General features: G+C 34.7%; 1 protein-coding gene across 2 annotated transcripts in view; it reads left to right on the plus strand.

Annotated features, from left to right (window-relative positions):
- Positions 1–13,277, plus strand: part of Ten-a (Teneurin-a transmembrane protein) — a 183,170-nt gene that overhangs the window by 103,377 nt on the left and 66,516 nt on the right. For both annotated transcript variants that reach the window (XM_086829327.1, XM_086829326.1), the window contains 2 exons: positions 9,136–9,453; positions 11,943–12,049. In XM_086829327.1, coding sequence (XP_086685453.1) covers positions 9,136–9,453; positions 11,943–12,049 — 425 coding nt within the window. The remainder of the gene's footprint in view (positions 1–9,135; positions 9,454–11,942; positions 12,050–13,277) is intronic.

Below are 13,277 nucleotides of genomic sequence, written 5' to 3' on the forward strand. Positions count from 1 at the left end.
TTTTATTCGCTTGTTGCTCGCTAAAAATTGCTCATACGCCGTGTGGTGTGTCTGTGTGTTTTCCCCTGTGGGCGTGATTACCTGCACAAGGTCCCCTTCCCCCTTTTCTCTCCCCCCCCCCCCCCCTCTCCCTCTCCTCACCCTTGAAGCGGCGAAAAGAAAATTTAATAAAAGCGCAAATTAATTTTGCGTCCAACCCTCGTTTTTCCTTTGGAGCTGCGCTTCTTCTTCTGCCTTTTCCTACTGTAGTTAGATACAAGTTTTTCCTGCTGTTGTTGTTTGTGTTGTGTTCTGTTTCGTAAAAGTTTTCCCTTTTTCTCTTGCCGGCTTTTCCTTTTATTTATACATTTTTTTTGTTGTTGTTTTTGTTGTTGTTTTTGGCCAAGAGTTTGAGTTTGACGCTGGCTCTGGCGCTTAATTTATGGTCTCTGGGGCGCTGTCTACAGATTTATGCATAATTTGTAAATGAAAGTCAGAAACTAATTAAATTGATTTGCCCCGCCCCCCGAAAAACTTTCTTTGTCTGCTGCTTCTGCTGCTGCTGCTCCATCGTTGCGATTTTCTTTTGTTTTTCATTCTCAGACAGGAAGAACGCCAAAAAGAAATAAAAAAAAAGAAGCAAATATAATGGTCAAAGGCTGAGAAGGAAAATGAAAATATTGCTGAGCTGGGAAAAATTTGTGAAATCTCTCGCGGGAATCACTTTAAGTGGTGAAAGTTTTCTTTTTTTTTTTTGCGCTCATCAAAACTAAATAGTTGAAAGGGGATAAAATTAAGGGTAGAGTTTTAACTTGAAAAAAAAATATTGTAAATTGTGATTGTGATTTCCCTAACCTTTAGTTTTAATTATAAAAACTATTTTGTGCCAACTTCAATTGTGGCTTTATGGTGTCCATTTTCCCCTTTCCCTGAAAATAAAACAGAAGCTAAACAAATTTGATAAATTCCCTGGCTCTTTCCTGATGGCCTTTTCCCTCCTTTTTCCCCTCCTGATTTTACCATTTTCCACTTTCGTAGTTTTTCCATGAACCGCCCGGAAAAACGATCGAGCCTCGAGGCCATTGAACAACAGTTTTGTGCAAAGTTTTCAATGGAAGTGGAACAAAACTATGAATTTAGTTTTTCTCTGGCATTGTTGGGTTAACTCTTCCCGCAATTTCCACTTCCTCTGGCCCCTCTTTTCCCTTTTAACCCTTGGCGGCTTTCATCGGATTTCGTGTCTCGCACAAAGCGAAAAACTAACAAAAACGCCCACCAAAAACGTGATTTTCGCAAAATTTTCACAGTCACACACACACACACAGAGCCTCTAGGAGAATTTGAAGAAGCAAAAGAGATAGATATAGCTGAGAAAGAGAGAGAGATAGGACGATAGGAAGATAAATCCAAACAAAATTACACGCTGTGTGTGAAACGCTGAAAACGTGCTAGAAAAATGAAGCGCGAAATCAATAATAACACACAATAAAAAGGGACAGGCACACACACCGAAAGAGACAGCTATACTATGTGGGAAAGAGAACGCAGAAAACTGTGCCAAATTGGCTACGTGCAACATTAACATCTGCCACAGAAATTGCAACTGACAGCGAAGAAGAAAAGTGTAACTCAAATCAGAGCAATTGTCATGTCACGCATTTTGAGGAAGGGAGAAATTCAGGCAAAAATAATTGCTGCCTATAATTAGTTTAATTGTATATATAATATATAGTTATTCTAGATGAGATTGTGCTTTAATATTAACAAGAAAATATGATAAACAAGAAAGGAAGCTAACTTGCAGATTAAAATTCTATCACTAGGAATTATTACAATATAATTTATATATATTTATGTTAAAGAAAAATAAAGTAATGCCTGCACTTTATTTTCTTCAAATTTTAACGTTCGTTTGTATGTCAGCTATATGATATAGTAGTCCGATTTTCATAAAATTTTACACAAAATTCTTGATTAATATATAATAGCTATATTTTAAAATTGATGAAAATCTGTTGAAACCTGGAAAAGTTATACATTTTTTGTTCTTAAAATTTTCTGATTGTTCCTATGGCAGCTATATATATATGTATATATATATTCCACCGATTCGGCATGCTCCAATTAATATACTTGTAAAATTATATAGAAGAATAACTCTATAGTTTCATTGAAATAGCTTATATTTGTTCCAAAACAAATCTCTCACTTCTGTACTTATGATTCCCAACTTGTTCTAACATCCCCGGAACGAAGGGACTGCTGCCGGCCAAGTCTTAGAAATGTGTTGTGTTACAAAAGTTGCAAGTCATTGTTTACAAGTGTTCAAAGTTAGTAACTGATCATACATACATACATACATACATACTGATTATAGATACTTAGTGATCATACATACATACTGATCATAGATACTTACAGATCATAGTTACTTACTTAAGTATGTATAACCAATACTTAATGTTCAGAGTTACTTACTGCTCATAGTTAATTAATGCTCATAGTTATTTAATGTTAAAAGATGTATGTATGTCTGTTGAAATACACTCTGTATAAGTAAAAGATATTAAAGGGTATTAAAATAAACGCATAGTAAGGACTTTTAGAAGCTTGTAACTCATGAATGAGTCATTTCCGACCATACAAATTATATATATTCTTGATCAGCATGAAAATCCGATTCGATCTATACATCTTTTGCAGAAAAAAAATATTCAAAATTTTTTGTTAGAAAATTTGTCATTAAATTTTATATTGTCAAGTGGTCAAAAATTGATTAATTTTTAATTTAGTAAAACTTTAAATGTAAATATACAGATTTGTTAACCTTATAAAAACTAGCACAGAACAGCTTTCCGATTTGAAATTAATGCTTTTTTGGCTTAGTTATGAATTTTTTAAACTTTGATTTATCGTTAAAATTGTCATATAAAAATATAGATAAATATTGCTAAAAAATGGTAATATAATTTTAATTATAAGCTTCTAACTCATGAATGAGTCATTTCCGACCCTATAAATCATATATATTCTTGATCAGCATTAAAAACCGAATCGATCTAGCCATGTTTGGGACAAATTTTTTTTTCGAATTTATTTTCGAAATTTTTGGTCATTAATTTTTGTATTGTTAAATGGTCAAAAATTGAGAAAATTCAAATTTTGTAAATCTAAAAATTAAAAGTACGCAGAATTGTTAAGGTTATAAAAACTAGCTCAGAACAGTTTTCCGAATTGAAATTGATGTATTTTTGGCTTAATAATGATATTTGAAAAACTTTGATTTACCCTACAAAACAAGCATATAAAAATATCTATTTAATAAACTTATAAAACACATATTTTGGGTTTTCTTGTAAAAGTTACCTTACTTTCTTGTTATAAAATCATTTAATAAGATAATTCATATAAAATCTACATAAAATATTATTAATCTAATAAAGGGAAACACCTAAATTAAATTTGTATAACATTTTTGATGAAAATATTAATTCTTTATGATCGAAAATTAAAAAGAATGACATAACTTTTATAAGACTAGAAGAGCCATAAAAACCAGCTGTCAGTTGATGAGACAATCAGAAAGTCAGTCCTTCAAATTGAATCCCAAAACGCTGTCTCCTCCCCCCCAAAAAACTTTATTTGGACCAGCGGAAAAAAATACACGTATATATATGTATATATATCCTTTATTTTTGGATCTTACCCCACCGGATTTATGTCCCTTTTTCAGGGAAACTATCGCCAGCTTCTCTCTCTCTCCTCCACTTGTTTCCCAGCGGACGGAAAAGTGCAAAAACAGTATTTATTATCACAAAGCGGAATAAACAGAAACAGAAACAGAATTTAATAAAAGCAAAACTTTTTTGCAGCTGCTGCTGCTGCTGCTGCTGTTGTTGATTGCAAATGAAATGAATATTATTTGATTGAATAACAAGAGCGTCGTCCGGCAAAAAATAATTGCTGGCAATCTTTGTTATGCGTTTGCTTTTAAATCCAAATTAAATTAAACAATCAAGCACACGCGCGCGGCAGCAATGGCAGTAGCAATTGGCAACAAACTGCCATTTTGAGTTACAAAATGCGATGCACTTAAAAGTATGCAACCTCTTTTTTTTTGAAGTGCCTTTTTTATTATTTATTTGGGATTTTTATATACAATTTTTTGTTTGTGCCACTCCATATTGCGTGTGCACAACTTTCGTCGAGTGTCAGTGTGGTCGGTCAACGGCAATAATAATGGTAACAATATATATACACACACACACACGCTGTGTGGCACTGTGAAAATGCGGCGGAAAATGGGAAAATGGGTGGAAGGAAAGTGTGGCAGTGTGGGGGGGGAGGACACACGAACGCAAAACTGCTGCCAAATGTATGCACAGGAAACATTTGTAACGCGAGGAAATTCCCCCCTACCCCTCCATGCTCTTTCATTTTCATTCCCTTTCCAGTTTTTCCCTTTCCCCCCAACTGTTTCCCTAGCCACTTTTCCCCAAAAACTTTCCCCCAGCTTTGCTTCCGCTGCTCTGTCGCCTGCTGGTCAAGAGCGAGCGCCTCCATTCGCATTTTGGGTCACGAATTGTAGGTTACTCCTTACAATTGATTTCGATTACTTTAATTAAAAGGGATTTCATATTTTTTTATTTATATAAATAAGTATTGATTAGGATAGTTTCTATGAATCTACTTCAAATAACACCTTGAAACAAGCGTGAAAAATCTTGAAACAGTCAACAAACAAAATTAATTCTCAAAAACCCCTACAAAACATTACCATAAATATATTTGAAATTCGGTTTTAAATATGTTTAATGTTGTTTTATATACTCTTGCAGTTTACAAGTTAATTATAGGATCGTATGGGAATATTTAAAGCTAATATTCACTTTCTTTGAATCTATATTAATCAATATTTTCATATGACAATTTTTCGGTAAAATCAAAATTTCAAAAACTCATAACTAAGCCAAAAATGGCTTAATTTTAATTTGGAAAGCGCTCCTAGGCTAGTTTTTATTAGGTTAATAAATCTGCATATCCAGTTTATAATGTAAAAAAAATAAATTTTTCCCTTTTTTTTTGTGCATTTCCACAATAAAAAAAATTTGTAAAATGAAAAGAAAAAAAATTTGCTGCCTCGATGGCTAGATCGATTCGGCTATAGATGCTGATCAAGAATATATTTGATTTGTTGGGTCGGAAATGACTCTTTTACATTTTAAGAAGCTTTTGAATACAATTTATAGTTACATGTTAGAGTAATAATTAGGAATTAAATTTTCCACATTAAATGTTAATATATTGCTTCTTTAGTTAAGCATATTAAATATGTTCCCAGTGCTCCTTTTTTACAAGTTTTCTTTCGTTTTCTTAATTACAATGTTCTTATTTTTTTGTAAGTACATATATAATAATATTTTTAACAAATTTACATTATTCCATATCAAAATCCCCTTTAATTTTTTGTTGTACTGAGTATCAAACTTAAGGACCAAACAAAACGTTGCGTGTTTTTATTTTTGTTGCGAGTGTTTAAGGGGGGTTAGGGGGGAGCAGCACGAAAGGGAAGGGGGGCCGCCGCTTGGCAGACTGTTTATGGTTTTTGGCTACAACTTAATTTAAATTGTTTAATTCTATTATTGTTGCTAATAAATCACAGGCACAGCTTGCGTTGCTCGCTGGCTGGCTTAGCATTTGCTAAGCTGCCCCAAAACACACAGATACACACATACACACAGGACATCACACACACACACGCACATACACAGACACATTTGTCTTGTGCCTGCTGCTGGTGTTGTTGTTGTTGGTGTTGGTGTTGGTGTTGTTGTTGGTGTTGTTGGTGTTGGTGTTGTTGTTGTAAGCGGCTTTCCCCATAAACTCCCCACTTTTCCCTCTAACTCTCTGCCCCCCCAGGGGTGCCATTCATTGTTTCTGCCTCGGCATTGGTGCCGTCCCTTTTCCGCCATAAATTACACAGATCTAAGTCAGTTTTGTTGCTAAAAACTGGTCAATTTTAAGCTTGATTTCAAGAGTTTTTAGTTTTTATTAGGTAGTTTTTAAAAATTCGAAATTTTTCATAAAAGAAAAGCTCTTAAAATCTAAAAAAGGTTTGAGTATTTTTTAAAATTAGCAAGGAATATTTAAGGCTATAATTTTCAGGATATATCCAAAGGATATAGCTTTAAATTAAGGCTAAAACAGCATCAAAAATGCTTCTAATATCTCAAAAAGTTGTCTTTGGGGAGTAATTTAAATATGTGGATACATATTTCTGTAGAGTTTAGCTGAAACTTCGATAAGCCCTGCCTTAGTTTAAACAAAAATAAACAAGAAAACCTTAAAAAAAAAGGAGAAAATGCAGGAAGCTACAAATTTCAATGGTCGTGAATGGAAAAATATAAAAAAATACAGCAAAAAAAAGAGTGAAGGCCCGCACACACACACAACAACCGCATGTCAAATGCAGGCCAGGATCAGAGGCGGAAAATGGGGGGCTGCTGCTTTTTTTTTGGGGCGTGGCACACGCTTGACCAAGCCAGCCGCCAACCGCTTGACATGGCCATAAATAACAAAGCCAAAATGGCGGCCAAAGCGGACAGCCGCAGACCGAAAAACGAAAATCCAAAATATCCTCAAAAAAAAAAAAAAAAAACCCAAAGCAGGCCAAAAACCAAAACCAAACAACCCAATACACCCAAGCGGAGAATCCCCGAATAGAGGGCCCAAAAATGTGATATGTCAAATGCACGCGATGGCAACTGACGATGAGTCCGGTACAATGGCAATGACGTTGGGTCCTGGAACCCGGAATAAAAATAAGCCAAAAGCAGATAAGGTCCTTGAAATGGGGTTAAAAACGCGGCCAGAATCGGTGAATCCAATGTACGCGATGGGAATTTTTGAAATTGAAAGGGGTTTTTCTTTTTTGCTTAACTAAACATATTTATATGTAAAAAATATATAAACAATCTTTTGAACTAGTATTATAAATGTAGATAAAAGAAAGTTGTATTTTGTATTACTTAAATATTAATAAGAGCTGGCTTTTAATAAGCTAAAGTTATTTATTATTAATTTTGTTGTTATATAGTCATAGCATTTTGCATTTTGATTATAAAGCAAAGCCTTAAATATATTTAAAACAACTTTTTATTCCTGAGTTAAGTCTTTAAACTATTAATAAATATGAGCATAAAAGAGCTAAATCATGAAATGCTTTTAGATTTAACTTTAGTGGTTCTTTTTCATAAAATATTTCAATAAATCTAAGAGCTAAGTTAAGAAATGCCTTTAGATTTAACTTTACCAAATCTTCTTCATAAAATATTTCAATAAAACATAAAAGAGCTTAGTTAAGAAATTCCTTTGAACTGGCTTACAGTTTAATTTACACAAATTTAGTAAAATATTTCAATAAAATCAAAAAAACCATTATTGTCTCAAAGCTTTTAATATAATTTATTACAACAAATTCCTACACAAAACGTAATTTACAAACAAAGAAAGGTACAAGAATTTACTTAGATTCCGTTCAAGAAGCCAATAAAATCCTTTAGCATTTAATATTACAATTATTAAGCATTCTTTCGATCATCATTTAAACTTTAATATTTAATATTTAATATTGAAAAGATCTGTGCCAACTGTTAAATGCCTTTAGCATTCTGGTCTTGGGTTAACAAAAATGTTTTTGACCGGCCAAAGAGCCAGCAAAAAAAGGTTGTAATTTCTGTTGCACACTTGCGGGCGTCGCCTGAAAATGGCATCCACAGGACACACACACACACGCACACTGGAACACACACACACGCAGAGAGATGAAAAAAAAAATGCAACAATGGCCGGTACACAGGGGCAGTTATCGAGAAATGGCAGCAGCAACTGCATTTCCGCTTAATGTTGAGCGATAATAAAACACAAACAGCAACAAAATGAAACCTTTCTTTCTCCTCACTTTTTTCCTTTTTTTTATTTGTCGCCACACAATGGCACCACACACACACACACACTTGTGCATTGATTTATGTTTTTTAATTTAAAATTTCCGCATCACTTAACCGTTAAAAATAATAATAACAATAACAGCAGCGGCAGCCTTTTGTCCGCGAGGATGAGATTTAAATATTGCAACTGCATCCCAAAAAGGTGGAGCAGGTACAGGGAAAAGAGAGCCGAGGCCAATGTAGAGCGAAAACTTTTGCACATGTTTTAATTTCCGCATTACAAGCGAGCTAAGTGCACTGAGAGAAATTATGGTTGGAGTTTCTTAGGTTCTATGAGGTTTCTATGAAGGGTTTCTGAAAGGTAAGATTAGGATTTTATACTGGAAAATATTGAAATGTGTGCAGGAAATCAGTTTTAGAATACTTTTGGGTCTTAGAACGAAATGATTTTAAGTCTTGAGAGAGACTTTTGATGAAAATAAATATTAAAATTACATTACGAGCAAGGTATTTAAATTTTGGAAACATTTTTTTAAGGTTTTGGAGCTTAGAAAGAAATGAGATATATTTTAATTGAAAATAAATATGGAAGTAAAACTACAATCAAGCAATTTGCATTTGGAAAACAGTTTTATAAGGTTTTAGAATGCTCTGGAGTTTAGAAAGACATGATTTTAAGTCTTGAGATAGATTTTTGATGAAAAGAAATATAGAAAATAAATTACAAGCTAAGTATTTAAATTTTGGAAACATTTTTTGAAAATTTTAGAATACTTTGGAGTTTAGAAAGAAATGATTTTAAGTCTTAAGAGAGGTTTTTGGTGAGAAGAAATATAGAAAATAAATTACAAGAAAGATATTTAAATTTTGGAAACAGTTTTTTAAAGGTTTTAGAATACTTTGGAGTTTATAAAGAAAAGAAAATAGAAAAGAAATATAGAAAATTATTGACAAGCAAGCTATTTGCATTTGGGAAACATTTTTTGAAGGTTTTTCTTTGTATCCAAAAAGAGTTTTTAAAACCTTTTTCAAAAATATAATCTTGGCATACCAGATAAAAGATTTAAATTCTCCAAACACTCTTAATTTATTCCTGTACTACATTATAGATATATGTTCAAGTGCACAAAGTATATATATATATAGATTATAAATATTGGTTGACCCTTGTTTAATTTTTTACCTCTTTGTTTTATTGTTTTTGCAGATTGGGCGGCCACCCACAGCAGATGCCGCAGAGTATGTCAACTGGCAGCAACACAATCGGCCATGGTGGCATCGATCGCGGCGGCGTTGGACTGCCAATGGGCGCCGGAACAATGCCCGGCGGCGTTGGAGGCGGCGGCGGCGGCGGAGGTGGAGGCCAGGTGGGCGTGGGCGGTGGTCCACAGGTGGGACCGCCCGGGAGCGGTAATGGTGGCAACTGCCAGATAAGCGGCTCTCAGCCGCTGGTCATGCCCGGATTCCCGTTGCGTAATTCCCACTCAGCGCATGCACCGCATTATTCGCCATATTCGCCATCCAGGTAAGCCATATATATATATATATACATATAGTGCTCTTAGTACCTGTTAAAAAGAGCCCCACACACACCTTGCACTGCACCTGGCCCGGGGTCACAGTGAACACTCTCCGAGTGAATGAGCGTTAAATTGAGTGTTCAGCTGGGGGTTCACTTGGGGGATACGGCTTCCAGTCAACTGATTTTGCTGAATCACAGTCGCTGGAATTTTAAAGGATGTGTTCCTTTCCGAATTTTATGACTTTTGTAAGGAGTTTCATTATAAAACTTACTGTGAAAAAGGTTTTTGTTATTATTTATACCCTGGGAAGAGTCAGAAGCTTGTTATGTTGGCAAGGAATCGTTTTCGACCCCATAAAGCATATATATTCTTGATCAGCATCAAAAGCCGAATCGATTTAGCCATTCAAGGCAGAAAAAAATATTTTTGAATTTTTTCGATATTTTTTAGGGACTAAAATTTACCAAAAAAATGGGGGAAAAAAATTATTTTTTTTATATTTTAAATGGAGTATGCAGATTTATAGCTCTAATAAAAACTTGAAAAAAAACGTTTTCCGAATTAAAATTAAGGCTTTTTTGGCTGAATTATGAGTTTTTTAAGCTTTGATTTGTTGAAAAAATTTACATAGAAAAAATATAGATAAATTTCGGTTAAAAAATGGTAATATAATTTTAGTCAAAAGCCTAAAACGCTGTGATAGAGTCATTTCCGACCCTATAAATCATATATATTCTTGATCAGCACTAAAAACCGAATCGATTTAGCCATTGAAGGCAGAGAATAATATTTTTTAATTTTTTCCATTTTTTTTAAGGGTTAATACTTTAAAAAAAAATAAGAAAAAAATTTAATTTTTTTACATTTTAAAGGGAGTATGCAGAATTATTAACCTACGAAAAACTAACATGTGAACGTTTTCCGAATTAAAATTAAGGCTTTTTTGGCTGAGTTATAAAGTTTTTAAAGTTTTAATGTGTCATAGAATTGTCATAGAAAAATATCGATAAATATCGATTTCCAATTCGATGTTTTATTTCTGTTGCAAACTGCATACATTTTAAAATAGTCATAATAATAAGTTTTCTTTTTCTTTATTCAAAAGAATTTCTTGAGTAGTTGTTATTACTAAATTATAATTAGTATGTTTTTTATATTTTGAAAGCAACTTAAGTCCCCTCTTGCCTTGTATATATATATATTTTTTTTTTAGCATTATTCCACAAGTCAGCCTTAAAGGCTTCCCTTAGTTAGTAAGTCAAACTGCTGCCTGAACTTTCTTCCCCTGTTAAGCAGAGCTCCCTAGTTAGTGCCTAACTCCTTAAAGAATTTTCCTCGAGGGGATTTTCCCACTCGCTGCTCCTGACTCCCTCCTTTACCCTTTTCCCTTCTGCATTCGCTTTTCCCCTTCCACAGAGTTGAATCACCTTTGAAGGCTTGACTCGGACACTTTCGAGTCTAACCCAATTCTGGCCAAGTTTCGAAAGTTGGCAACTCAAGAATTGTTAATTCTCTTTAAGCTGCGACCATGCCTTGGTCCTGTGCGCCCCCTTTTTCCTCGGGACCACATTTTCCGCATTTTCCCTGACGTTCTGAGTTTCCCTTTGCCTTCCTGAGTGTTTGTAACTCCCTCCGTCAGCGTTTCGTTCAACTTTTACGCAATTAGAGGCGACCACGCCGAAAGACTTGACAGCTCTGCCTGCGGCGGCTTAGACTTGTTGGCTGTATGTGTGATTAACACCCTTTTTTCGGGAGGGGGTGGAAAATTGTGGAGGGAGGGGGAGGGAGCACTGGTCTTTGTCCTCCGACTTGTGCATCATTTTGCATGCGTTGCCTTTTCGGTTGGGGAGCTTTATTAAAAAAGTTGCCAGCTGTTGCCAGCAGTTGACAAACTCATTGGCGTACTAACTCTGCACTGCTCGACGGTTTTCTCTTTTTATATATATTTTTTTAGAGCCTTTAAACACTAAACAAAAAAATATAGTAATGATTATAGTAAAAATATGCTTTACAAACAAGTTTTTTTAAAGATTAAATCTTATTTAAAGCTACTTCAATTGAATTTTATATCAATTCAAGTAAGTTTTCTTTATCCAAACTTGTTTCTAGACCCGATTTAGGTTTATACTTTTTTCCCCCTGTGTTCTATCTCTGATTTTGCCTGCTCCATGTGTGTGTGTTTGTTTGGTTGGCTGGTTACTGTGGTCCTTGTGATATGTCAAGCGTCTAAAGCCACAGGACATGGCGGAGGACACAGGGACAGGCACCAGGACATGGAGATAGTGATAGAGGCGAGTGGCTTTATCTATCCCTGTCTTGCGGTCTGCACCCGGCCCCTCCTTTTGTTAATTACAAATGCATTGCTCAGTTTGCTTAATGCCTCTCCCCCTCACACACACACACACACACACACACACACACACACACACACTCATCTCTCTATATATATTTATTCTATATTTAATTTATTTTTATTTTTTTGTTCTTGCAGGTTTCACATAGATAAACGCTGTCAGCACCGATGTTCCTGGAAATGCTTGAGCATCGCCTTAATATTCGTATCCGTCGTCCTAACCGCCATGGTGGCATATTTCGCAGGTAAGCGAACTGGCCATACGGTTAATGAAAAATACACAAAACACAAACGCGTACCTCGGTAAATGTTCGCTCAGTGTACATAAGTGCAAACTACAAACAAAGCGATAACAAGGCAAATACATCAAAATGTTTGCTTTACATTAGCGTTAAATGGTGTTAACTTACACACACTCGAAGAGTAAGAAACTTGAGCATTAGATGGAGCATTGCCCTAGGCAAACATATGCGAAATATATATATAGTGTTCTTATATATATATACAAGTACTATATATATATGCACTGCATTATCCTGGGCTGCCTCAAAATGCTAATTGATAAATGTGCCAACTGATGATGGTCGGGTTCCAGCACAATTGACAAGCAATTAGAAACCGCAACCAAAGCTTCGTATTCGAGGTGCAAGTTCGTGGTTTGTCATTCACGAGATCGATGATGGTGATGTCACTTCAAGGGGGGAGTGACAGTGGGTAAACATCTATTAATCATATTAAGAGTACAGTCTACTCAGCTCATTATGTGCACACAGCATGGTCACACTGGTAGGGTTTAGAGTGGACCCAACACCTTTTGTAAAAATAATTATAATAATGTTACTAAGCTTTAAATTAATGTTGTTTAAAGCCTAATTGAAAATTAATTAAAGATCAAGAGTGGCTTAAAAGTTTGAATAATTTTTATAATAATAATTATTTATCTATTGAATTTCCAAGATTAGCTAAGCCAATTAAATGACTTTAAGTTGTAAAATGTAAAGTAAAAATAATAGCATTTAAATACAAAGTTTTAATATTATTGTTGACCATTTTCCGTTTATATAAAAAGTCTTTTATATAGATTTTTTCGTAGCAAATCTCACCTGTATTGATAATAGATATGAAAATGGCTTTTTAATGTTTTTCTCTCATTTTTTGCAAAAAAGTTGCATTTGCCACAAAACCCAGGATGATGATGATGATGCTGCTTCCTTCCTTGCTTCTCCCCACTGTCATTTCCCCATTTTCCTCCCCCCGTTCGCATTCAGTTGGTTGGTTTTTCCTGCTGTTTTTTGTTTACAACTTGATAATTAAACACGTTTTGTGCTGCTGCTGTTGATGCTGCTGCTGCCTTCCAAATTATATTTACAGGTCAATTTAATTCTTTTTGCCCATTTCTCTTTTCTGCTCTGGCGAACCCTTGGCTTTTCCTCTCTTTGCCCCCCTTTAACACTCCCATTTTTAGTCCATGTC

Source organism: Drosophila serrata, unplaced genomic scaffold, assembly GCF_035046125.1.
Source record: "Drosophila serrata isolate PLE 108 unplaced genomic scaffold, ASM3504612v1 contig_190, whole genome shotgun sequence".
Classification (NCBI taxonomy): domain Eukaryota; kingdom Metazoa; phylum Arthropoda; class Insecta; order Diptera; family Drosophilidae; genus Drosophila; species Drosophila serrata.